The sequence below is a fragment of the Phacochoerus africanus genome, chromosome 6 (genome assembly GCF_016906955.1).
Source record: "Phacochoerus africanus isolate WHEZ1 chromosome 6, ROS_Pafr_v1, whole genome shotgun sequence".
Lineage (NCBI taxonomy): Eukaryota > Metazoa > Chordata > Mammalia > Artiodactyla > Suidae > Phacochoerus > Phacochoerus africanus.
In genome coordinates, this window is record NC_062549.1 from 111,330,403 (window position 1) to 111,354,449 (window position 24,047).

At 46.3% G+C, this 24,047-nt stretch overlaps 1 protein-coding gene across 1 annotated transcript in view; it reads right to left on the minus strand.

Moving 5' to 3' along the window:
* Positions 1-23,457, minus strand: part of ELAPOR1 (endosome-lysosome associated apoptosis and autophagy regulator 1) — a 69,011-nt gene extending 45,554 nt beyond the window's left edge. The window contains exon 1 of the mRNA XM_047785131.1: positions 23,177-23,457. Coding sequence (XP_047641087.1) covers positions 23,177-23,329 — 153 coding nt within the window. The 5' untranslated portion in view covers positions 23,330-23,457. The remainder of the gene's footprint in view (positions 1-23,176) is intronic.
* Between the last annotated feature and the right edge of the window lie 590 nt (positions 23,458-24,047).

Below are 24,047 nucleotides of genomic sequence, written 5' to 3' on the forward strand. Positions count from 1 at the left end.
GCCCCCCTACAGACAAAACAAACAGAGCCAAGCAGAGTCTCATATCCTGAATCTCAGAGTCACCCAGCAAGTGTTGCATAAAGTCACAGCCACCAAGGAAGCAGGAGATCAACAGCGAGGGTTTGTCTTGGCTGGAACAGGGCTTGTGTCAAGAAACAGGTTCTTAAGTAAACCCGGATGCCAACTAGAGGCCTCGGGGTCTGGAGGAGGCCCCTCTTGCTCTTCCCCCAGCTGCAGGTTCAGCCCTTCTCTCTCCATCCCTGAAAGGCAGATCCTTTGGGGGGAGTGTCAAGATGGGGGCCAGATGCGCCAAGCAAATGCCCGAACTGGTACAGTGGGGTCAATAGGTGTTTGTTGACTCAGTTGCGAATGCCTCTTTGCTTGGAAAGCATGTGGCCCAGATGGGAGCAGATCCCATTACACAATCCTGACTGTGACGCGAGACCAGCCCTTTGCTGGCAGGGAGGAGTGAGCGCCACTTAGCACAGAAACTGGAAAACCCCGGTGACATGTGAGAATTTGAACATCAAAGAGTGCCCCCCCTCCCCCTGCCAAGAGACTCTGTCTGCAGCCCCAATTAGAGGATTTCCTAACCCCCCCCCATTCTCTGTTCTTTTGGCTTTGGTGCCCCTCACTCAGGTTCGATATTCAGGGGCACAGTGACCTTGACTTTGCAGGATCTTTCCTATTGTTCACCAGCTGTCAAACTAGAGACTCCCTTTTTCTCCCCTTTTCTCCCTCCCTCCTCCCCACCCTCTTAAGACCTCGGACTCAACAGCAGTATCTCCCGGGCCCTAAGGGCCTAAACATACAGCCTTCAACCTCTGGTGGCTACGTCTTTTTTTGTTTTTTTTTTTTAATTGCTCAAAAGAAAGCCTACGTCTGTCTGATCATCACAACTGCCTGGAGATCAGGTTGAAAATACAGATTCCTGGACTTCTCTTGTGGCGCAGGGGTTAAGGATCTGGCATTGCCACTGTAGCAGCTTGGGTCCCTGCTGTGGCTGGGGTTTGATCCCTGGCCTGGGAACATTCACATGCCTCAGTCATGGCCCCCCCAAAACCCCCAAACAAACAAAACAAAACAAGACAAGATTCCTAGGCTCCACCCCCAAGATTCTGATACTTCTCTAGCTCTTTTTCTCCTTCCTCCCTCTTTCAAAACTCGGTCTTCTATGCTTTAAGACCTAAATATTAATCCCATTTGGAAGGAAATCAGAAAAATGCATCTCACATAAGACAAGGGTCCTTAATGTAGGATCATGGACCACTTTCGCCATACAACCAATGCAGAATTCTAGGAATATGCATTTTTCTGGGCACAGTTTTCATCAGATTGTCTAAGGAGTCTGTTACCTATCCCCTCACATACAGTAAAATCATGAAAATCTGTAACAATGCATTTGTAATTTTTAAATGGCTTAATATTTTATCCCAGAACAGGAGGCTGCAATATTTTAACCCAGGGGCTTTCAAATCCTGCTCCAGAGTCTAGTTTCTAAAGCCAGCCCCTTCAAAGGGAGCCAGGATTCCCCACTGTCACAGAGCAATGTTGTTGTTTTTTGTTTGGTTGGTGGGTTTTTGTCTTTTTAGGGCCGAATTTGCAGCATGTGGAGGTTCCCAGGCCAGGGGTCGAATCGGAGCTGCAGCTGCCGGCCTACACCACAGCCACAGCAACACAGGATCCAAATCGCATCTGTGACCTACATTCGTTACTGCTGAGCCACTGCAGGAACTCCACAATGTTGTTTTTTAAAATATTTTTAACATGGTTTTTCTTCTCAGTCAAGGCTTTATTTGAATCAAAAGCTCTGCACTCAAAAAAAGTTTAACACCAATCTTTACTTGAAAAAGCAAATCACTAAAGGTGAAATCGCAGGCATGAAGCAGACTCACCGGGTCAAGGATGCCTTTTTGGCCTTCCTTTAACCAGCTGACGTGGTCAGTTGTTTCCTCTACCTGCAATCAGTGCTCCCTCTCTCCCGGACCAGGTACCACAGACAGACCCGAGCGGGCGGACCCCTGCTGGACGTCCTCAATCTGTGTGCTGTTGCCTAGCAACAGTGCCAGGAGCCCTGGGGCGCTCAGTGTGAGGGAGTATGGGGAAGCCCTGCCTTACACTGCCACTTCTTTTAGCATTTTTTATTTTTTAATTTTGCTTTTTAGGGCTGCACCCGCAGCATATGAAATTTCCCAGGCTAGGGGTTGAATCCAAGCTGTCCGCCTACGCCACAGCCACAGCAACACGGGATCTGAGCCGCATCTGTGACCTGCACCACAGCTCACAGCAATGCTGGATCCTTAACCCACTGAGCGAGGCCAAGGATCGAACTTGCATCCTCATGGATATTAGTCAGGTTCATAACCCGCTGAGCCAGGAGACTCCCAGCAGTTTTTATTCTACTCTGGATTTCCTGATTCCATTTTTATCAAAAACAACAGAGGTGGTGCTTGGTCTCCCCGGCAGGACCTGCCCTGCTGCTGTGGCCATGGATATATCAAGCAGAGCAGAGAGGGGCCCCCACACCCAGCTGGGGCAGTTGGTGGCACCACACTTTGGGCCAGACAGGCCCCTGACCTTGCTGTCTAATGTGTCTGTCACTTAGGCCGCTTGTCCAGGGTGGCCACAGTCTTGGCCGGAGATCTCTTGGGAGACAGGACTGGTACGGTGATAAGAGCCACCACTTGTGAGCACGTTTGAGCACCCATGTACAGGGCCCTGGACTGGGCACTTTATGTGCATCTTCCTTTAGTCCCTACAGGCCCCGCCCCCATTTATCCCTCCTGCCTGGACCTCCCTGTTTACATTGTAATCCACTCCCCTCAGTCCTGCTGAGCCTCAAGTCCTGAAGATGACTTTTTTTTTCCCATGGCACATATCACCTTCAAACACACTTTACATCTTAGTGATGGAGTTCCCTGGTGGCCTAGTGGTTAAGACCTTGGTGTCGTCACTGCTGTGGCTCATGTTCAACCCCTGGCCCAGACCTCTGCATGCCATGAGTGCGGCCAAAAATAAATAAAATATATAACCTCTTCATTGTGTTTATTATCTATTTCTCCCCTTGCCTTTACTCCAGATCAGATGTAAGCTCCAGAAGAACAGGGATCTTTGTTTTTGTTCACTGACTTAGCCAGAGAGCCCAGAAGAGGGCCAGCATACAGCTCAGTAAGCATTTGTTGAGTCATCGAACAGTGGGCAGAAGGCATGACTGGAGAGCAGGTGGGGAGTTGTGCAAGGCACTCTGGGTTACAGCCCAAAGACCCAGATGCTCATCTTGCTCTGCCACCCCCAGCTATGACTGTGGACCAGTATTAAAACCCCCATACCTTCCCGTCATGGCTCATCGGAAACTGAATCTGACAGGCATCCATGAGGATGCAAGTTCGATCCCTGGCCTTGCTCAGTGGGTTAAGGATCCGGGGTTGCCATGAGCTGTGGTGTAGGTGGCAGATGCAGCTCGGATCTCACGTTGCTGTGGCTGTGGCATAGGCTGGCGGCTACAGCTCCGATTCTACCCCTAGCCTGGGAACCTCCACATGCCACGAGTGTGGCCCTAAAAAGATCCAAACAAAAACTCCTGTACTTTGGTTCCTTCCCCTATAGAACAAGGATGATAATACCTGCACCGTCATCCCAAACTGAGTGACATCCAACTAGCAGGACAATTAGGAGATTAGGTTCAGGACAGCTCTTTGTGAACTGGTTAAAAAAAAGCAGGAGGAGCCAGGTACTGCTGTGGCCCTGCCTGGAGAGGACACATGGGGGGGTGCACCCAGGCCCTTCTCTCCTCTTTCTGGCAATAGGACAGGAGGAAGGAGCCTGGGGACATTTCTGGCCGAACAGCAATGGCGACAGCAGCAGTTAGATCCTCCTCGGTCCCCCTGATGTTTATCTCCTGCCCTGACTCACCCTCTTCTCTGATTCCAGTCCACTCATACATATGAAACAACATCTGTCCTGTCTCCACTTTGTTCCCCCAGTGCTAATCTCTCTAAGGGGAAGGCTGGCCCCTGACATTGAGGACACTTGGTAACCACGGCCAGTCCATCAGGGACAGAAGGCTTTTCATATTGCTTGTAAATACCCCTGGGATTGAAATGGCTTTGTAGCCAGGAGATGAAATGCCCCTTTATAAGTTCCAATCCCTTTCTGATAGGTGAGAGTTTGGTGCACACAGCTGTCTACAAGGAAGGGCTTTATGAAATTGTATTTCAAAGATGTGCCTTTCTTGGTTTTTAATGAGATCAAAATGTTCCATTACATGTTCTCACCTGAGATTTTAACTACACATGAAAGAAACAGGCCAACTAGGTCTTGGCCTGTGCAAAGCTCTCCAAGGGCAGCTTGACTTTTGGATGTGTTAGCTGTTTATGATGGAGAACTTGAACCTGGAGGAGAGACTTCTAGCCTAGAGAACCAGGGCAACAGACAAGGCTTCTGTAAACTCCAGTGGAACAAATATATATGAGCAGCTGCAACACCATGATATCCTAGTATGCTTTTTCTCAGACTGGATTTTTTTGTTTTTGTTTTTGTTTTGCTTTTTAGGGCCAAACCCATAGCATATGGAAGTTCCCAGGCTAAGGATCTAATCAGAGTTACAGCGGCCAGCCTACACCACAGCCACAGCAACACCAGATCTGAGCTTCGTCTGTGACCTACACCGCAGCTCACGGCAATGCTGCTGGACCATTAACCCACTGAGCAAGGCCAGGATCGGACCTGCATTCTCATGGATACTAGTCGGGTTCATTTCCACCGAGCCACAATGAACTTCCTGAGTCCTCGAATTCTTATTCATTCCCAGGCACTCACCATCTTCCCCACCCCCAGCTCCTGGCAACCACAAATTGTCTTTATGAACTGTCTGCCTTTATGAATTGACCTGTTCTGGACATTTCCTATCAAGGGGATCAGACGCTCTGTGGCTTTTTCTATCAGGCTTCTTCTACTTAGCGTAGGGTTCATCCATGTCTTAGGTTGTATCAGTATTTAATATTACGGCTCAGGAGTGTTCCATTGTATGGAGGTACTGCATTTTACATATCCATTCATTAGCTGATGGACATTTGGGTTGTTTCTATTTTTCTGGCTATTATTAATAATGCTGTAATGAATATTCATGTACAAATTTGTGCGTGAACGTATGATTTCGAGTCTCTTGGGAATGTACGTGGCAGTGCAAGTGCTGGGTCTCTGCCCAACTTTCGGATGAACTACCAAACTGTCTTCTGCCGTCATCGCACCATTTTACATTCCCACCAGCAGTGTGTGAGGGTCTCAATTTCCCCACATCCACGCCAGCACAGGTTATTATCTGTCTTTATGGCCGCACCCATGGTGCACTTTTATCTCTTAAAAAGAGAATCCTCTGTTTCCATCAGGACCACATCCAGCTGTAGGCTAGAGTTCCCTTGTCTGAGATCACAAGAGCTGATTGTGCTTGTTTCTTCCCAGATCCTTGCTGGGCGACACTGATAGCTAGAAACCGGCTATGATGGGAGTAGCCACATTGTGGGAATCAGCAAACATAAAAGCAGGGCTCCCTTCACCTCCCTAGACAGCCAGTTGTTAAACATTTACCATCACACCAGAAACAGCATCCACTTACTCTCAACTCCATCGCTTTCTTCGGCTTGTAAATCCACCCTTCTACCTACACATGCTCTAGTTCAATTAAAATCCTAACCTTGGGGAGAGATAAATTAGGAGCTTGAGATTAACATATGCACACTCCTGTATAAAATAGACAATCAGCAAGGATCTACGGTATAGCACAAGGAACTCAATATCCTGTCATAACCTGTAAGGGAAAAGAATCTGATAAAGAATATCTGTATGTATAACTGAATCACTTTGCTCTGCAATTGAAACTAACACAACATTGTAAGTCAAGCATACTACAATTAAAAAAAAAAAAATACCCAGCCTTTTCCAAGGTTCACTTCAACTCTCTTACACAAAGCTATTTGCAGAGTTTCAATTGCCTTCGTGGACTGATGACTCCAAGTTTCTAACTTGAGCTCAGCCCTTATGCTTGAGCTCCCAATTTGTATCTGTAACTGCCTATGGGGGATTCCTCAGGCACATCGGATCTGGATTTAAAAATAGTTTTCATCATACAATATCACTTACATGCAGAGTCTTCAAAAAGGACACAAATGAACTTATTTGCACAGCAGCAACAGATCCACAGACTTTGAAAACAAACTTAGAATTACCAAAGGGGACAGGTGGGAGGGAGGAATGGACTAGGGGGTTAGGGTTGGCATATGCACACTGTGGTATATGGAATGATTGGCCAATCGGGACCTGCTGTACAGCCCAGGGAACTCTATCCAATACGCTGAGATAAGCTGTATGGGAAAAGAATCTGAAAAAAAATGGTCGTGTGTTTATGTATAACTAAATCCCTGTGGTGTACAGCAGAAATGAGCACAGCCCTGTAAATCAACTATACTTTAAAAAAACTTTTTAAAATGAAAACAAATAAAATAAAAATAGTTCTCAACTTCTCTCCCCACTGGCATTCTGTATCCACCTGAATGGCACCATCATCCACTTTGCAGTGGCAATATTGGTCTTTGGGGGGTTTTGAATAGCACTTTCCTTTCATTCATTGTATCTGCTAACAGCGTCCATGTTTCCATTTTCATAAATGTGTATTTTACAGAAAGGACATTTGAACTGCTTAAATATTTAGTTTTGCTCATTTCTTTAAAATAGTTAATAAATTCTGAACACTTTAAAAAATAGAATATCACTCTCGGAGTTCCCATCGTGGCTCAGAGGTAACAAACCTGTCTAGTATTCATGAGGACGAGGGGTCAATCCCTGGCCTCTCTCAGTGGGTTAAGGATCTGGCGTTGCCGTGAGCTGTGGTGTACGTCGCAGACGTGGCTCAGATTCCGTGTTGCAGTGGCTGTGATGTAGGCTGGCAGCTGTAGTTCTGAGTCGACCCCTAGCCTGGGAACTTCCATATGCTGTGGGTGTGACTGTAAAAAGACAATAAAATAAAATAAAGATATCACTCTCCACATGGTCCTTTTGCCCTGACATTGACACTGCTCCATTCAGCACCTCTTCAAGCCAGAAACCATGTTTTGACACCTTTCTCTCTGAGGCCCTGTGTGCCATCTAATCAGAGACCTCTCTCTTTTCTACCTCCAAAATACCTCCTGAATCCGTCGCCCTCTCTCCATCTGCACTGCTACCGATAAACCAACACAGTGACTTCTTGCCTAGAAGAGCCTCTTCATTGGTCTCCCAGGCTTTCCTCCCTCCTCTCCTCCAAGCCACTCTCCAGGCTACAGCCACAGAGATCCATCTGAAGTGCAAACCAGATCGAATCACTGCCCCACTGCGGTCCTCAGAGTTGGCACCAGACTCCCTGCAGGATCTACAAGGGCCTGCAGTCCCTGGCCCATTTATCTCTCCAGTCTTCTCTCTTTATTCCTACTCTATGCCCCCAGCTATAACCCTGAGATGATGCCTACTCAAAGTACCTCAAAGTAATTCAACAAGAAAGACTCACTAGGTATATGGTGAGGGCATACAAAAAATATCAAGGCAGTCCCAGCGTATCCAGGGACCTCTATGTCCAGCTGAATAAGTTGTGCACTGCACATTCCCAGGGAGTGCTATTCACATAGAAGTCCACAGGTACTATCGCAAAAAATACATACAACAAAATAAGCATACTATAAAAAAATATAGATACATAATATCAGGAAGAAAGTGACAGTAAGAAATAACAAGCTTTAAGAATCTAAAGAAGGAGTTCCCTAGTGGCTCAGCAGGTTAAGGATCTGGTGTTGTCATGGCTCTGGCATGAGTTTGTTCAATTCCTGGCCTGGGAATCCCCAAGCCCCACCCCAAATCTAAAAAAGAAGTGATTTCTGGGAATTCTCTTATGGTAGGGTGGGTTAAGGATCTTGCGGTGTCACTGCAGCAGCTTGGGTCACTGCTGTGGCACAGGTTTGATCCCTGGCTTGGGAACTTCTACATGCCGCAGGTGCAAGTAAAAAAAAAAATAAAAAATAAAAAATACTAAAAATTTTCTTTTTATTTTTTGGCTGCTCATGACATATGGAATTCCTGGGGCCAAGTGTCAGATCCAGTCGGCTGAAGCCATGCTGGATCCTTTAACCCACTGTACTGGGCCAGGGATGGAATTTGTATCCTTGCATGACAGAGATACCTCCAATCTCATTGCGCCACAGCGGGAACTCCAGAGGTAATTTCTTTAATGCCTCCTAGCTTTCTTTTGACCTCCAATCCATGTCTATAATCTCCTGGTTTATAGTATCTGGCATTCAGTCCCAATTTGAAACATTGCAATTAGTTTAAAGGCGCCCCTCAGAATTTGAATGTGATATTTTGATTTCGTGACCAGTGCGTTGTTCCATGAGCATTCTCCTGCCTCTGGTTTTGTTCTCCCAGAGAGGGAAGCCTATGGTCAGGGTGCCATAATGTCTTCTGTGTGTCCCCAGTGCTGTGGGCTGCCCGGGAGTGCAAATTAACTTCACTAGTAAGTCTGAAGGCAGCAGGGATCGAGCCCAGCAGGAGAACTAGGTGGCAGGGGACAGAGGTGGCAGGGACATTTGTTTTTTATTCTGCACCCCTTTAAACCTTTTTTTTTTAGGGCCGCACTGTGACATATGGATGTTCCCAGGCTAGCGGTAAAAATCAGAGCTACAGCTGCCGGCCAACACCACAGCCACAGCCATGCAGGATCCAAGCTAAGTCTGCAACCTACACCACAGCTCATGGCAATGCCGGATCCTTGACCCATTGAGTAAGGCCATTGAACCCATGTCCTCATGGATAATAGTCAGGTTCATTACTAGTGAACCACAATGGGAACTCCCCCACTGTATAGTTTAGAGCCTTGTTCTGCAATTGCCATGCAACAAATATTTGTTGAATCAGTGAACTCTGTGGGGTAGCTACTATTTCCCCCATTTGAAGGATGATGAACCCAGAGCAGAGATGCTCAGGCAACACCCCAAAGCCACACAGCTGGTAAGGAAGCTGCAGGTTTGGGACTCAAGCCCAAGCCTACCTTTCTTCAAAACTCTTGTCATTTCCATTAAATTCAAGCAATGGTTCTTAAAGTGTGTTTGCAGGACCAGCAGCCTCTGCAGCACCTGGAAGTTTGTTAGAAACGCAAATTCTAACAAGCTGAGTCAGAATCCACTGAGTCAGACTCTCTAGGGCAAGGCCAGCAATCAAGGTTTCAGCCAGCCCTCCACGTGACCCCCTACAGCTTGGTAACCCCTGCACTAAACTAAGAAGCAGCTGGAAGAAGTTGAGAGTGAGTGTGGATTTAGAGATTGGCCTGATTTTTTTTTTTTTTTTTTTTGGGTCACCTATGCAATTCCAGGATTTCCAGAAACCTTGCCTTCTATTCCAACCATTGTTTTTTGTTTTTGCTTTTATTTCCTTTTTGGCTGTACCTGAGGCACATGGAAATTCCCAGGCTGGGGATCTAACGAACAAACGAACCCTTGCGGCCTCAGCAACAACGCTGGATCCTCAATCCACTGTGCCACAGCAGGAACTCAAACCCTTGTTACCTTTTGATCCTGAAAGATTACATTACCCTGCCATTTTCAAAGAGGAGGGAGGAGTGCCCAGAGGTGATTATTCAAATCTGAACTCTTCCAGTTTCTTTCCTCTACTGGAAATGAAGACACCCTAGGAGACTTTTCAGAGGAAAACACTACGGGAACTGTCAAGTTCAGCTTCAGCTTTTCCACCCAGAAAAGAGCACTGACAGTCCTCTGAAGGATAAAGTTGGCAAGGTGCTTTGAAAGCTGCCAAAGGGCTTCCACGTTGAATGAAGTCACGATGAAGGGGCATTGACTCAGCTCTGCAGAATTCCATCCATACGATCACGAAAGAAAAGAGCAGAGCAGCAGGTGCAGCAGGCGGCTGAGCAGATACCTGTCTCTTATCAGTAAACCAACAGGAGGTGATCATAAAAGCCAGCTGTTCACTGGACAGAGGGCCGGGACTCAGGAACCCTCTGTAAGAATGACCTGGTTCTCAAAGAAAGGCTCTATTTTTCCCAAGGGTCTTCATGGCAGAAGAGGGTGACAGTCAGATGCCAGCTGGAGGGGAGAGGCCCAGAGCCCAGTGAGGTGGAGCCGGCACGGGGATCTGCCTGGAGAAGGTGATGAGGCTTTGCAGCTAAAATGAGAGGAGGGAACGGGGTGCTGACTTGACCCCAATGCTCTCCTTTGTGAAACTGTAATATTGTCCATCACGGAAAGGGGCAGTGCGGAGGGGGGAAGGGCAGCTGGGAGGAAAGACAGGAGCTAAAGCAGAATGCTCAGCTTCAAGCCGCTCGCCCAAGTTCACTTTCTGGGCTGGCATCTGCTACAAGGTAGAAATGAAATGCTCCTTTATGGGCGTGAGTACCAGCCTTCCTCTTCCCCCTCCCACTGCCAGGCACGGGACAGCGCCAGAGGCTCTGGCAACCAATGCAGAGTCACTTTCAAAGTCTTCCCTGGGCCAGCCCCGGGCATCATCATGGGGAATAGCGTGGCCCACATCACCCCCTCTTGCTTTGCCAAAGCAGAAACGGCCCGAGTCCAGGGGTGAAATTTGGTGGAAGAAATTAAGATAGGATGCCATTCTCCCCAATTTTCATTAAGGCCTCAGATGATCCTCCTGCTTTTTTAGCAGTCATAGGAGGAAATAGGACGAGTCTTCCTACTTCTTGATTTTTATACCTACTGATGAACAAAACATCTCATTTTTCTCACCCAGTCTGAGCTCTGCTAACTTCTGTCATGGTTAATAGATAGTAATTAAACATCATGTTCCCTGCTATTTCAATTTGAGACTAAAGGAAATTACTCTGGCTTAAAAAAGTAAGTTTCCCATTCCTGATAGATAGATAGATAGATAGATAGATAGATAGATAGATAGATAGATCGATCGATCCATCGATCGGGATAGAGATATACAGATATGTAACAAAGAAATAATCACTGGTCCCATAATAGTCTCTGCAGATACTGGGAGATAATATCCGTAGAGCCTATAGAATGTCTCAGTAACTATATTAACTTATCAGTGAATATTTTTGCAATGACTTCCTCTAAGGCCCCTAATTGTTTCCATTCTCATGCCACAGCCTGGCCATCAATAGATCTTTCTGTTGCCTGTGCTTCAGAAAGATGATCTTCCCATGTGCTTCCTTCATGTGCTCTGAGCACTACACTGCAAATCAACTATACTTTAAAAAAAGTAACAATAGGAGTTCCCGTCGTGGCGCAGTGGTTAACGAATCCGACTAGGAACCATGAGGTTGCTGGTTCGGTCCCTGGCCTTGCTCAGTGGGTTAAGGATCCGGCGTTGCCGTGAGCTGTGGTGTAGGTCGCAGACGCGGCTTGGATCCCGCGTTGCTGTGGCTCTGGCGTAGGCCGGTGGCTACAGCTCCGATTCGACCCCTAGCCTGGGAACCTCCATATGCCGCGGGAGCGGCCCAAGAAATGGCAAAAAGACAAAAAAAAAAAAAGCAACAATGAAGAGTTTAATAAATATAGGATGATAGCAATGACTTTGTAAAAGCCTTAGACTTTGAGGCTTTCTGCACATTAAAAGGATGTCTCCTCTTGCAGAGAAGCTCCTGAGAATCCATCTGCATCCTCCCAGTGGTACCACCTTCACCCCTCATCCTCATTCATGTCCATGCCCTTTAGTGACTCATCCTCTGACTGAAATGAGAATGCACAAGCAATTCCTGCATTAAAGACAATCAAGGGCACTGGCCACTGTCACACATCTCTCAGAAATCATACATGAATCTGTCTCCATGTGGGAAATACTAGCTGGAAATAAAAAAATCAGGAGTAGTCTTTTAGATAAGCCAGGACTAAAAAGGCTATATATTCTTTTTAAAAATATGATTCTGCCCCCCCTCACCATAGTTTGTTGTTTTCTTCTGACGTTCTCCTAACTGTTATTTATTATATTTGGGCACAGCTCCTTTTTTTTTTTTTTTTCAGATGGTTTACGCGACTGATTTAATATTTGTAAATGGAGGTTCTAGCCCTAATCTTTTAAACTTTCTTCGCATGGAAAATAAAAGTGCTCAGGTGAGCCCTTGGGAAAGGTCAGTGGGTCAAGCCCTGTGCCACACACAGACGAGATGCTCCATACATGTTGAGTTAATGGATCAACTTATTTTCCCCGTGAAGAAAGTTTAAAAGATTAGGGCTGGAGCCTCCATTTACAAAGAAGTTGATCCGTTAACTCAACATACATGGAACATCTGGTCTGCGTGTGGCACAGGGCTTGAGAATCTGAACAAAGTCAGATGAACAGATATAAATGATATTCTTTTTTTCTTTTGGTTTATCTATGGCATATGGAGGTTCCCAGGCTAGGGGTGGAATAGGAGCCTGTAGCCACTGGCCTACACCATATCCACAACAATGCCAGATCCGAGCCTCATCTGAGACCTACACCACAGCTCATGGCAACGCTGGATCCTTAACCCATTGAGTGAGGCCAGGGGTCAAGCCTATGTCCTCATGGATGCTAGTCAGATTTGTTTCCACTAAGCCATGATGGGAACTCCTAAATGATGCTCTTTATATCTTTTCTCCTGAGTGATTACTAGCCACCTTTTTATTTTCATATTATTGGAGTTGGAGGGTGAAGCAATCAATTTCAAGCAGAAAATTAGTCAATTTCAGTTTCCTTTCTAATTCAGACATAGCTTTCCTTTATTATTTGGCATAGAGTAAGAAGAGGGATGCTCCAATTAGCGTGCAGGCTTATTATATTAAAGTCCACTTACTATTTTGCCTTTTATTTTATAGCATTAGTAAGAATCTGATTTTCAAAGTCACATTCTAAGCCTATTTATTTCTCTTGCTGCATAGATCTTGAGATCTTTTTTTTTTTTTCTCTGGGGCCAAGCCCACAGCAGGTGGAAGTTCCAGGGCCAGGGATCAAACCCTCTCCACAGCAGTGACAATGCTGGATCCTCAACCCACTGAGCCACCAGATAACTCTCTGTAGGTCTCTATTTTTTAATGCCTTTAATAGTACATGACAGGAATCCCGTCGTGGCACAGTGGTTAATGAATCTGACTAGGAATCATGAGGTTGCGGGTTTGGTCCCCGGTCTTGCTCAGTGGGTAAAGGATCCGGCATTGCCGTGAGCTGTGGTGTAGGTTGCAGATGCAGCTCGGATCCCACGTTGCTGTGGCTCTGGCGTAGGCTGGCGACTACAGCTCCGATTGGACCCCTAGCCTGGGAGCCTCCATATGCAAAAAGACAAAAAAAAATAGTACATGACAAATCAAAGAAAAAAAATAGGAGTTCCCGTTGTGGCGCAGTGGTTAACGAATCCGACTAGGAACCATGAGGTTGCGGGTTCGGTCCCTGCCCTTGCTCAGTGGGTTAACGATCCGGCGTTGCCTTGAGCTGTGGTGTAGGTTGCAGACGCGGCTCGGATCTTGTGTTGCTGTGGCTCTGGCGTAGGCCAGTGGCTACAGCTCCGATTAGACCCCTAGCCTGGGAACCTCCATATGCCATGGGAGTGGCCCAAAGAAATAGCAAAAAGACAAAAAAAAAAAAAGAAGAAGAAGAAAAATAGATGATAACCTCATATTAGGCTTCTCAGACTTAAAGGAATGTGAAAAGTAGAGAGTCTGGGAACTATGAAAAATAAATTTTCTTTCAGACGCTCTCAAAAACTAACTATAATATCTGTTCTGTGCTTTGTCTGCTGTGACGTAGAAGGAGAGCTTAAGAAGAAATGTGAGGAATGAAACAATTTTTATCACTTACAAGAGGGACAATACAGACTGAGAAAAAGTTATGAATTTGAGCCACTTATTTTCAGAAAATTTGGCAGAATTAGTGCCAGGCCCAGCTCCCCTGACCGGGACCAGCTGGCAGCTTGGTAAGGCCCACAGGCTCTCCAAGAGGGTCTCTGTACTTCCCTGGGTGAGGACAAACTCTGGCTGCCACCCTCCCAGGCAAAGCCTCCTCCTCCTCCGCCTGGCTGCAGATGGAGACTAATGCTGCCTTTGAAAATCCATGCTGCCATCTTGACACACACCCGTCACAATGTTAAACACTTAGACTCTTTGACCTACTCTTCCTATTTTTAAGAATTTGTCTACAAATGGACTCATCAGTATGCCGCATGGAGGGGGGCTTCGCTGCAGCACTGTTAGCATATAAGCAACGGGAAGCAGCACATTCAGCAAGTTTCTGTTCCAATAAATCACAGTACGTACATATAATGTATCACAGTAGAGCTACTGTGATGAAAACAGTAAAATACAGGACAGGACAAAGAGTTTGATCCAGTTTGTACAGAAAGGGCAAAAGAACAGACAGACATGCTTGTATAGGCACAAAACATTTCAAGAAGAATATATTTAAGCAAGTGTTGACAGAGGTTAGCCTTTGGGGATTTGTAGGTGGGAGGGGAAACGTGTACGCTTCAGCTTACACCCTTGTACAATTTGGATTGTTAGCATGAACCGGCAGAAAATATCACGGTTAAGAGCTCAGCTGCCTGAGTTCCTGCTCTTTTACCTGCCCTGTGAACTTGGGCAGGTTAAGCCTAATTTTCATCATCTATAAAATGGGGTTTCTGAGTTCCCTGGTGGCACAGGTTAAGGATTCTGCTAGTTAAGGATCCAGCATGGTCATTGCTGTGGCTCGGGTCACTGCTGTGGTGTGGGTTCAACCCCTGGCCCGGGAACTTCCACATGTCTCAGGCACAGCCAAGAAGAAAAATGAGGTTTCATTCAGGAAACTTTTTTTTTTTCTCTTTTGGCCATGCCTGCAGCATGCGGAGCTGCCACAGCATCAATGCCAGATCCCCAGCCCACTGCACCACCAGGGCACTCCCAGGAGAATTTTCAAGTACCTATTATGTGGCAGGTACTGGAAATATAGAGACCAATAAAACATACAAGAATACCAGCCCTGGTGCTCCCAGTGTGGCTCCATGGTTAAGGAATCCGACTAGGAACCATGAGGTTGCGGGTTCAATCCCTGACCTTGCTCAGTGGGTTAAGGATCCAGTGTTGCCGTGAACCGTGGTGTAGGTTGCAGACGCGGCTCGGATCCCGAGTTGCTGTGGCTCTGGTGTAGGCCAGTGGCTACAGCTCCGATTAGACCCCTAGCCTGGGACCCTCCATATGCCGAAGGAGCAGCCCCAGAAAAGGCAAAAAGACAAAAAAAAAAAAAAAGAATACCAGCCTCATAGACTTGACATTCTTATCAGAAGAGATGGACAATTTAAATATATACATATATGTACACATATGTATGTATGTAAATATATGTCAGAAGGTAGAGTGCTATGGAGAAAAGTAAAGCAAGAAAGAGAAGAGAGGTAAAGGTGTGGGGTGGAGTAGGGCTGGGGTATTAATAGTACCTACACCTGGAATAGAAAAAATAAAAATCTTAAAAAACATAGTCGCTACCCCACAGAGTAACTGTAGAGACTAAATGAGTTAATATGCTCAGTCGATTAGAACACTCGATAAATGAGAATTATTATTATTGTAAAGAGCATATATCACGTCAACATGTAAAAGTAAATAATAGCCTTTAAACAAACCCATGGCCCCAGGAACCTTTGATTAAAGTCTCACCTCTTTCTTTAATAGTTTTTGAAACTTAAAAATGGGGATATCCTTTGCATTTACAAGTGTAAAGTGATGTGGTCCAGCCACACTGGCCGTCTCCCATGCCCTAAGCGCTGGACTCTCTCCTGCTGGTCAGCCTGTCCCCTCCTTTTTCACCCACCGAACTTCTGCACATCCTCAGCTCAATGCTTAAACTCACTCCTCAGAGAGGCCTGCTCCAACCTACGTGATCTAAATCAGGTTTCTTCGTCATAACCTCTCAGCGGATCCTTCCCTTTTCTTTCATAGCACTTAACCAAATGTATAAGTTGGCTGGGGCGGTTATTTGTGAATATCTATTCTGTTTGTCAAGCCCCACAAACTCCTTCCCGAGGACCACATAGGCGAGGATGTGTAAGTGAGAGCAGAGGGGAGGCTTGGCATAGTGTGATGGGCGAAGAGCAGAGCGTTTTCATGCCAGGTGAGGTGGAGGGGGAGGCAGCTGAGAAGGGATCCAGGACAAGAACGTAAATCTGCAGGGATTTTTACTTTGTTTGCTGCAAAATGAGCAGCCTTCTCCCAGTCACAGTAAGAACCTCTTGAAACATTCTGAGGTCACTTTGGACCTAAAGACGGGGTCCTTCTTGAAACACACAGGGCCCGTCAGCTATAGGCCAAGCAAGAATGAAGGGGTATGTGTGTGTGTGTGTGTGTTGCCTAGTGATGTGTCAAAGTTCAAAAGGAATGATAGCTTTGCCAAGGATATGAGAAACCATGAGGGTGTGCAAAGTTAATGCGAAGCAAAATCGATGAAATTTTTCCAATAAAGGAATTGGATACTATGGAACAATATAAAGTGTATGTGACTTTGGCTCAAGGATTCCCATTTCTTAGGAACATAATTTAAAGAGTTAACTGAATGATCTTACTCTCGCACCCAGCAATTCTATTTCTAGGAATTTATTCCAAGGGCGTAATGACATATGTGTTGAAAAGAATATGCAAAAAGAGGCTCATTTTAGCATTAACTATAATAGCCAAAAGTTAGATAAACCTATATGTTCACCAACTGGGAGGAATTGGTTAAATAAAATGTCATCAGTGGAATATTATTCATCTATGACATTAATTTATTGAGGCCCCACAGTGTGCCAGATACTAATTTGAGCATTGGAGACAGCATGAAACACCACACAGAGAGCCCTGCCTTCACAGAGCTTCCATGTTAGTGGGAAAAGACAGAACCAAGTAAAATAAATAAAATATGGAGTACATTAGAAAGTGCGAGGTGCCCTGGAGAAAATAAAACAGAAGATAGGTGAGGGGAGACAAGTTAGGAGGTAGGGATTAACACATACACAGGACAATGTATGAAATAGATGTGTAACAACGACCTCCTGTATGGCACAGGGAAATCTACTCAAGGCTCTGTAGTGACCTATATGGGAAAAGAATCTGGAAAGGAATGGATACATGTATGTATATGTACAACTGATTCACTTTGCTATACACCTGAAAGTAACACGACATTGTAAATCAACTATACTCCAATAAAAATCTTCAGAATAAAATCAAAACCTGAAAAATAAAGGAAAAATCAAATGTTACCATTACAGATGAAAAATAAAAACCTTTTTTTGGAATTCCCATTGTGGCTCAGTGGTAACGAACCTGATGAGTATCCACAAGGACTCGGGTTCGATCCCTGGCCTTGCTCAATGGGTTAAGGATCTCATGTTGCTATGGCTGTGGCCTAGCTTCTCCTCCTAAAGGCTTCCTGTCTCGAAGTAGAAAACTCCTTACACATACCTAATGGATGTTCAATGATAGTCCTGAGGAACTGCTAGATTTAGAACTCAAGGGAGTTCCTGCTGTGGCCCCAGGGGTTAAGGTTCTGGTGTTGCTGCAGCTGTGGCTTAGGTCTCACAGCTGCAGCTCAAATTGGATCCTTGGCTGGGAACTTCTATATGCTGCATGTGTGGCAAAACAACACCACCACCAAAAACCCTCAAGGACACGAGGGAAAAATCAATCAAGAGAACAGAGGAGGAGCCCAAGGAGTACACAAAACTAAACCACCCAGAAGAGATGGTGCCCTGAAAGTCTTGAGCAGAAAGTGTTCCTGGTGGGTGAGAGTGATAACTGCTTTACCAGACGCTGGTGGATGAAGTGTAGTTGAGACTGAAGAGTTACCATTGATTAAGAGTAGTCTTGGTAGAGTTGTGGGGATGAGCGTCAGCTTGGAGTGGACTCAAGAGGGACGGGAAAGAGTGGATTTAGAGACAGTGATTTTGGACATTATAGGAATTCAAAGGCTTTTGCTCTAAAGAGGAGTGGAAAAACAGGGTGGCCACTGGAAGAGGAAGTGACCTTCAGGAGAAGTTAGGTTGTTTTTCTCTATTTTTTATGGTAGAAATAATAGCATGTTTGAAGATTGATAGGAACGATTCAGCAGATGGGAAAAATGGGTCACTCCAGAGGGAAGGAAGACTTACTGACCTACGCTGAGTCAAGAAGGGATGGGTCGTTGGGGTGGTCAAAGAGAACGGGTCGAGGGCAGTTCCCATCCTGGCACAGTGGAAATGAATCCGATTAGGAACCATGAGGTTGCCAGTTCGATCCCTGGCCTCTCTCAGTGGGTTAAGGATCTGGTGTTGCCGTGAGCTGTGGTGTAGGTTGCAGACGTGGCTCAGGTTCCTAGTTGCTGTGGCTGTGACATAGGCCGGCAGCTGCAGCGCCAATTAGACCCCTAGCCTGGGAACCCCCATATGCTGCATGTGCAGCCCTAAAAAGACAAATAAAATAAAATAAAATAAAATAAAGGCTTTAGTGTATTAAAAAAAAAAAAGAGAGAGAGAGAGAGAGAAGGGGTTGGCATTAGAGATTAGCCCAGGGTAGTTTATCCAGTTCCTCATTAAAATGACGTCATGAAGACTATCTAATGATTTAGAATGATGTTCCTATGACATTTTATTTTACTTTATTTTTTATTTTATTACTTTTTTGGCCTCAGCCATGGGCATATGGAAGTTCCCAAGCCAGGGATGGAACTGGCACCTCAGCAACAACCTGAGCTGCTGCAGTGACAACACTGGATCCTTAATCCTCTGTGCCACAAGGGAATTGACAGATTTATTTATTTATCTAATTATTTATTTAATATGGGGGGCTTCCCCCACAGCATATAGAAATTCCCAGGCTAGGGGTTGAATCAGAGTCACAACCGGTAGCCTCCAGCCACAGCCACAGCCATGACAGATCCAAGCCGCATCTGTGACCTATGCCACAGCTTGCAGCAATGCTGGATCTTTAACCTGCTGAGGGAGGCCAGGGATCAAACCCGCATCCTCACGGATACTTGTTAGGGTCTTAACCTGCTGAGCTACAACGGGAACTCTGGAAGTTGATTCTTAAAAAGCAGATCAGGAAACAGTAAGAAGCACAGCATTTACTGAGCACTTACTATGTGCTCTGCATTTTGCAAAGCACCTTTCTGCATTATCTAGCTCTGGAGTTCCTGCTGTGGTGCAGAGGGTTAAGGATGTGATGTGGTCTCAGAGGTGGCAGTGGTTCAATCCACAGCCCAGCGCAGTTGGTTAAGGATTTGGCCTTGGGGAAGCTCTGGCGTAGGTCAAAGCTGCAGCTCAGATTCAATCCCTGGCCTGGGAAATTCCGTATACTGCGGTGGGGCTGAAAAGGGCGGGGGGAGCATTATCTTCCTCCTACCAATTCACCCACCCCCTTCAGTCAGTTGTCATATCCTTTATCCTCTACCTTCAGCACGTTTTTCATATCCATGCCTTTCTATTTGTCCCTCTGCCCCCATCCCAGCGCAGCCCCTCTGTTAACCTCCTCCTTGACCTCTGTGAGATCTCCTGAGCTGGTCTCCTTGCCCCCGTCTTGCTGCTCTCACCTTTCCGCCTACCTCACTCTTACTTACTTGATACTCACGCTGCACCCCTCTCTCTGCTGGAACTCCTTTAGCCATGCCCCACTTAGGTTCTCACTTTCCCTCCTTGAGTCCTCGTGTTCCTCACACCTACCCCGCATCTCAGCCATGTGGTCTACTTGCAGTTCTCAGGATCTTTTTCTTGGGCTCCTCCCGCTCTCTGGAAAGCACTCTCCCTCCATCTCTGCCCGTTGAACTTCTACTGATTATTCCAGAAGCAGATCAGGTGCCAACTGTTCAAATATGTTTTTCCTTTCCTATCAACTTCTCTATTGCCACTCCTGTGCTGCTTACCATATGTTAACCTTATGTTATCCTTAATACGTCCTTTTGGGGACTTAACTTTCTACTCTATACCCTACCAATATATTTCTACTATATATTTCTACTATATACCCCTATATATTTCTACTATATACCTCTAAAATGCCTATGACATGTCAGGGGTATATAGTAGGCATTTTACATGCGTTATCCAATTTAATTTAATCCTCACAACAGCCTTGTGATTTAGGTGTTACCAACCCCATCTTACAGATCAGGAATCTGAGGCTGTCCGAAGTCAATTAACTTGCTCCAAGTAGCATCTTTACTAAGCGACAGAGTCACCGCTCATTCGCCAAATTGTATTCCAATCCATGCCTGCCAGATCCCTAAGCCCTATGGGCTTTTCAGGACAGACTGGGAAGTCCCTTTGGGGGCTATTGGTGCTGGAGCCTCAAGACAAGACAGATCCGCGAAAGGCAGTTGCCTGCTCCTCTCTCATTTGATGCAGATGCGTTATGCTCTAGGAAACGCTCCTTTGGCTCTCAGTCAGCACTTAGCCTGGGCTAGCACAGGGCTAAAAAAATGACTCATGAAGCCAAACATCACACAAGGATGTTTAATTTCACTGGTGACCCTGATTATTGTAAAACCGTGAAAGGAACACCAAGCCCCGGCACACGTTCAGCAATCTAGAACTCCCAGCTCTCGGCCTCCTCCCCTTAGGCCCTATCCTAAACCTCTCTGTTTTCTGATTTGATCCAGACGGATGCCGCAGACTTCAGAAACAAAGCGGGAAGAGCATCGCTGTCACTAGGGTCAGCCTTGGTCGAGAAGAATTCCCGGCTGTTAATACCTAACATAGACGCACAAGAAATTCATATGAAGATTGACAATAGAAAAGGGTTGGTCTACTCCAAATTGGTTTTTTACCGTGTAGGCTTGGAAGCCCCCCAAACTTGTCGGGTCAGTTCATATTGCCAAACAAACATTATTACAATAATGGGTTTATTCACTTCCTTATTGTTTTGGAGTCGAAGGTGTTCAGCAGCAGCCGCTGTTTGCTCAAGGAGAGTGTAAACAGGACTTGCTGATGCCTGGGACCAATGAGCATGATTCCTAAGTGGCTTTCACTCCAGCATGGGGTGTGGATCTCATGGTAAAGACACTGAAAGGGGAAGAGGGCTAGATAACTCTAATTTGTGTTTTATTTGAATTTTCTCTTTCAATCCTCAAAGCAGTCTTTCTTGAGGTAGGTGTTAATGAAATACCCATTCTACAGATGCAAAAACTGGGAGGTACATAACAAACAGGGACTGGAACCCTGGCATAATGAGTTCCACAGCTTTCCACTGCCTTCAGCTGCCACAAGGCCTTTTGCTTAGGCAGATGCCAATCAGTTTAAAAGGACTAAAGAGGAGTTCTGTCGTGGCGCAGTGGAAACAAATCCAACTAGAAACCATGAGGTCACGGGTTTGACCCCTGGTCTCGCTCAGTGGGTTAAGGATCCGTTGCCATGAGCTGTGGTGTAGGTCAAAGATGCGGCTTGGATCTGGTGTTGCTGTGGCCATGGCATAGGCTGGTGGCTATAGCTCCAATTAGACCCCTAGCCTGGGAACCTCCATATGCCATGGGTGCAGCTCTGAAAAAGACAAAAAAAAAAAAAGGACTAAAGGTAAAACTTGTACACAAGTTAATGCTCTCAAGTATCAAAATTCTGCCCTCCTTCTAAAGCAAGATGGTACAAAGTGTTTAATTGCTTAAATGTCTCATGTTTTCCATTGTCCACAAAGATCTCAACAAGAAGTGGTTATTGAACTCTAAGATTCTTACCTTCCATTCTGGGGACACCCATGTTGGGTTCTCAGGCAAGTGAGTTTGCTTGTTGGAACTGGTTATCTCGGTTGGGTAGACTGCAGGCCACCAAGGCCAGTAAGCCACAATCACTGACAAAATCATCCTGTCCTCAGTCAGCTTTAAAGTAGGCCATAAAGTGGCTGTGTGGAAATGTGGCTGGCCCAGGGCAGGTCATCACCGGAGCTGATACAAGTTACCAAAATTCCCACTGACCGTAGTCACTCATACATATTCATGAATGAAGTCAAATCTCTTTACACAAAAACTCTCTCCTCTCCCCTATCCTTTCACTTTGTAGTCCATAATTTTGTATGTAGAGTCGGAAAGCCTTCACAGTAATGTATTGCCACAAGAGATGGGCTCATTTTTGCTAATCAGTAGCTAACAATGACTTATAAAAGAATTTCAATCTCTCAAAACCTTAACCAAGTATGACATTTCAGATGAACTGTACTGGGCTAGACTCTTCATGTATTATGAGTTTTTTACATGCAACATAGATAACCGAACTTTTTTTGCTTTCTCCCCTGCAGTTCTTGTAAATATGCTGTTGCTGCCTCTACCATATGGTTTAAAAAAAGTTACTCAGGGCAAACCAATTATTATTCCAATACCACAGAAACTGTTTTTTTGCTCTTTAATGCCTTTTTGTATCCCTCCAAAAGAATGTTCAAAAGGCAGTTTGGCTTGGGAAGACATTCAGTACTTATTCTCTGAATCATGTTAGCAAAACTTTAGAAACACCTTGAAAAAGGCTTACGACATATGTAAGCAAAAGTCCAGAGAAAGGAAGTAGACATTGGCAGAACGTGAGATATTACAGAGCTGAAAGTCTGGTCAAAGGTGGGTCATACACTGTCAGGTACATTAAAGAAAGTGTGTGTGGGGGGGAGCGCAAACTATAAAAAAAGATCCACGTTTAGGAGCCAGCAAGGTAACTGGATGTTTCATACCCAGGGGAGAGAGGAGATGGGGTCCCTCTCAAAGACCTCCCAGCTTCATACTGCTTTTTTAAAGCCATGATCAAACCACAAGGACTCCCATGTCCATCCACTGTTTTCTGCCGGCCTTCCAAACTCCTCTTACCCCACTTCTCTCTTTTCCCACTTTCTATTTTGCCCCTCTATACATCATCTTTTTGTTTTCAATCACTTTAAAGGTAATGTCACTGCAGCTGGGAAAAGCCCATGTCTTCTTCCCTCATTTCCGAGTCCAGGGACTCAGGTCCCTCCTGAGCTCCTTGGAGCTGGGACCTTTCCCCTGAGCTCAGCAGCCCAAGCTGTGAGGATGATCTATTCTGTGAGTCCTCTAGTGGGCTGGCCTCTCCATGACGCCAGTCTGCTCCTCTTCCCCCCACCCCCGCGCCTTATCCCCAAAGAAACCTAAACTCCGTGGCCTCTGAAACTGTCCGTGCCCAGATCCCAAGGTCTCCGCCAGGATCCAATATTTGGTCGACCCAAGCGGGGTCGGCCGGGGAGGACAGTACCTCTTTGCAGGCGTGAAGCTCCAGTCCCGCTCCCTGAGTCACCTGGAAGGCGGTCCCAACCCAGAGCAGCAGCCGCAGAAGCCGGAGTGTGCGCCGCTCAGTTCTTCCCCTGCCTCTGGCAGAGGGATGGAGGCTGTGCCCAGGCTCAGCCATAGTGTTGTTCTGAGCGAGCGGCAGCAGCGGCTCAGGTGCTGCGTCTGTAGCTACTGAAGGCGGAAAAAAAGGGGAGGGAGGTTCACAGGGGGAGGATGCAAGGGGCTGGGCTCGCTTCAGTCACCTCCCTGCGGCTACGCCAAGGCCGCCCATCCTTCCTCCTCCCTCCTTCCTCTTCTCCTCCTATCCACGTCGCCTTGGCAACCGCCTCCTCTTTGCCTCCGCGCGGGTGGGGCAGGGACCACGCGCTCCTCTGCCGCTCACCTGCCGGTCGCCATAGCAGCCGCCGCCGCTGGAGCGCGCGGCGTGGAAATGCACGCGCCCAGGATCTGCAACGGGCCCAACAGGCGCGCACAGGGCTCGTGTAAAGAACGCGGTGGAAACCACCTCCACCTCCAAACCGTCGCCATCTAATTCATTATTTCGGGCCATCGACTACTTATGAGCATCTCTAATTTTGCAGACGTGGCACTTGATAAATCCTTATTAAGCACTTCTGTGCGAAGTGATAAATGATCGAGATGCCGCCTCTCCTCCAAAGATTATAGCCTAAAAGAGTGACCCCGGTACCGCAACAGCCACTTCTACAGATCTTCTTTCTTCTTTCTCTCTCTTTCTTTCCTTCTTTCCTCTCTTTTTTTGCCGCAGCGGCGGCTTGTGGAAGTTCCCGGGCCAGGGAACGAACCTGCGCCACAGCAGCGACCTGGACCCCTGCAGT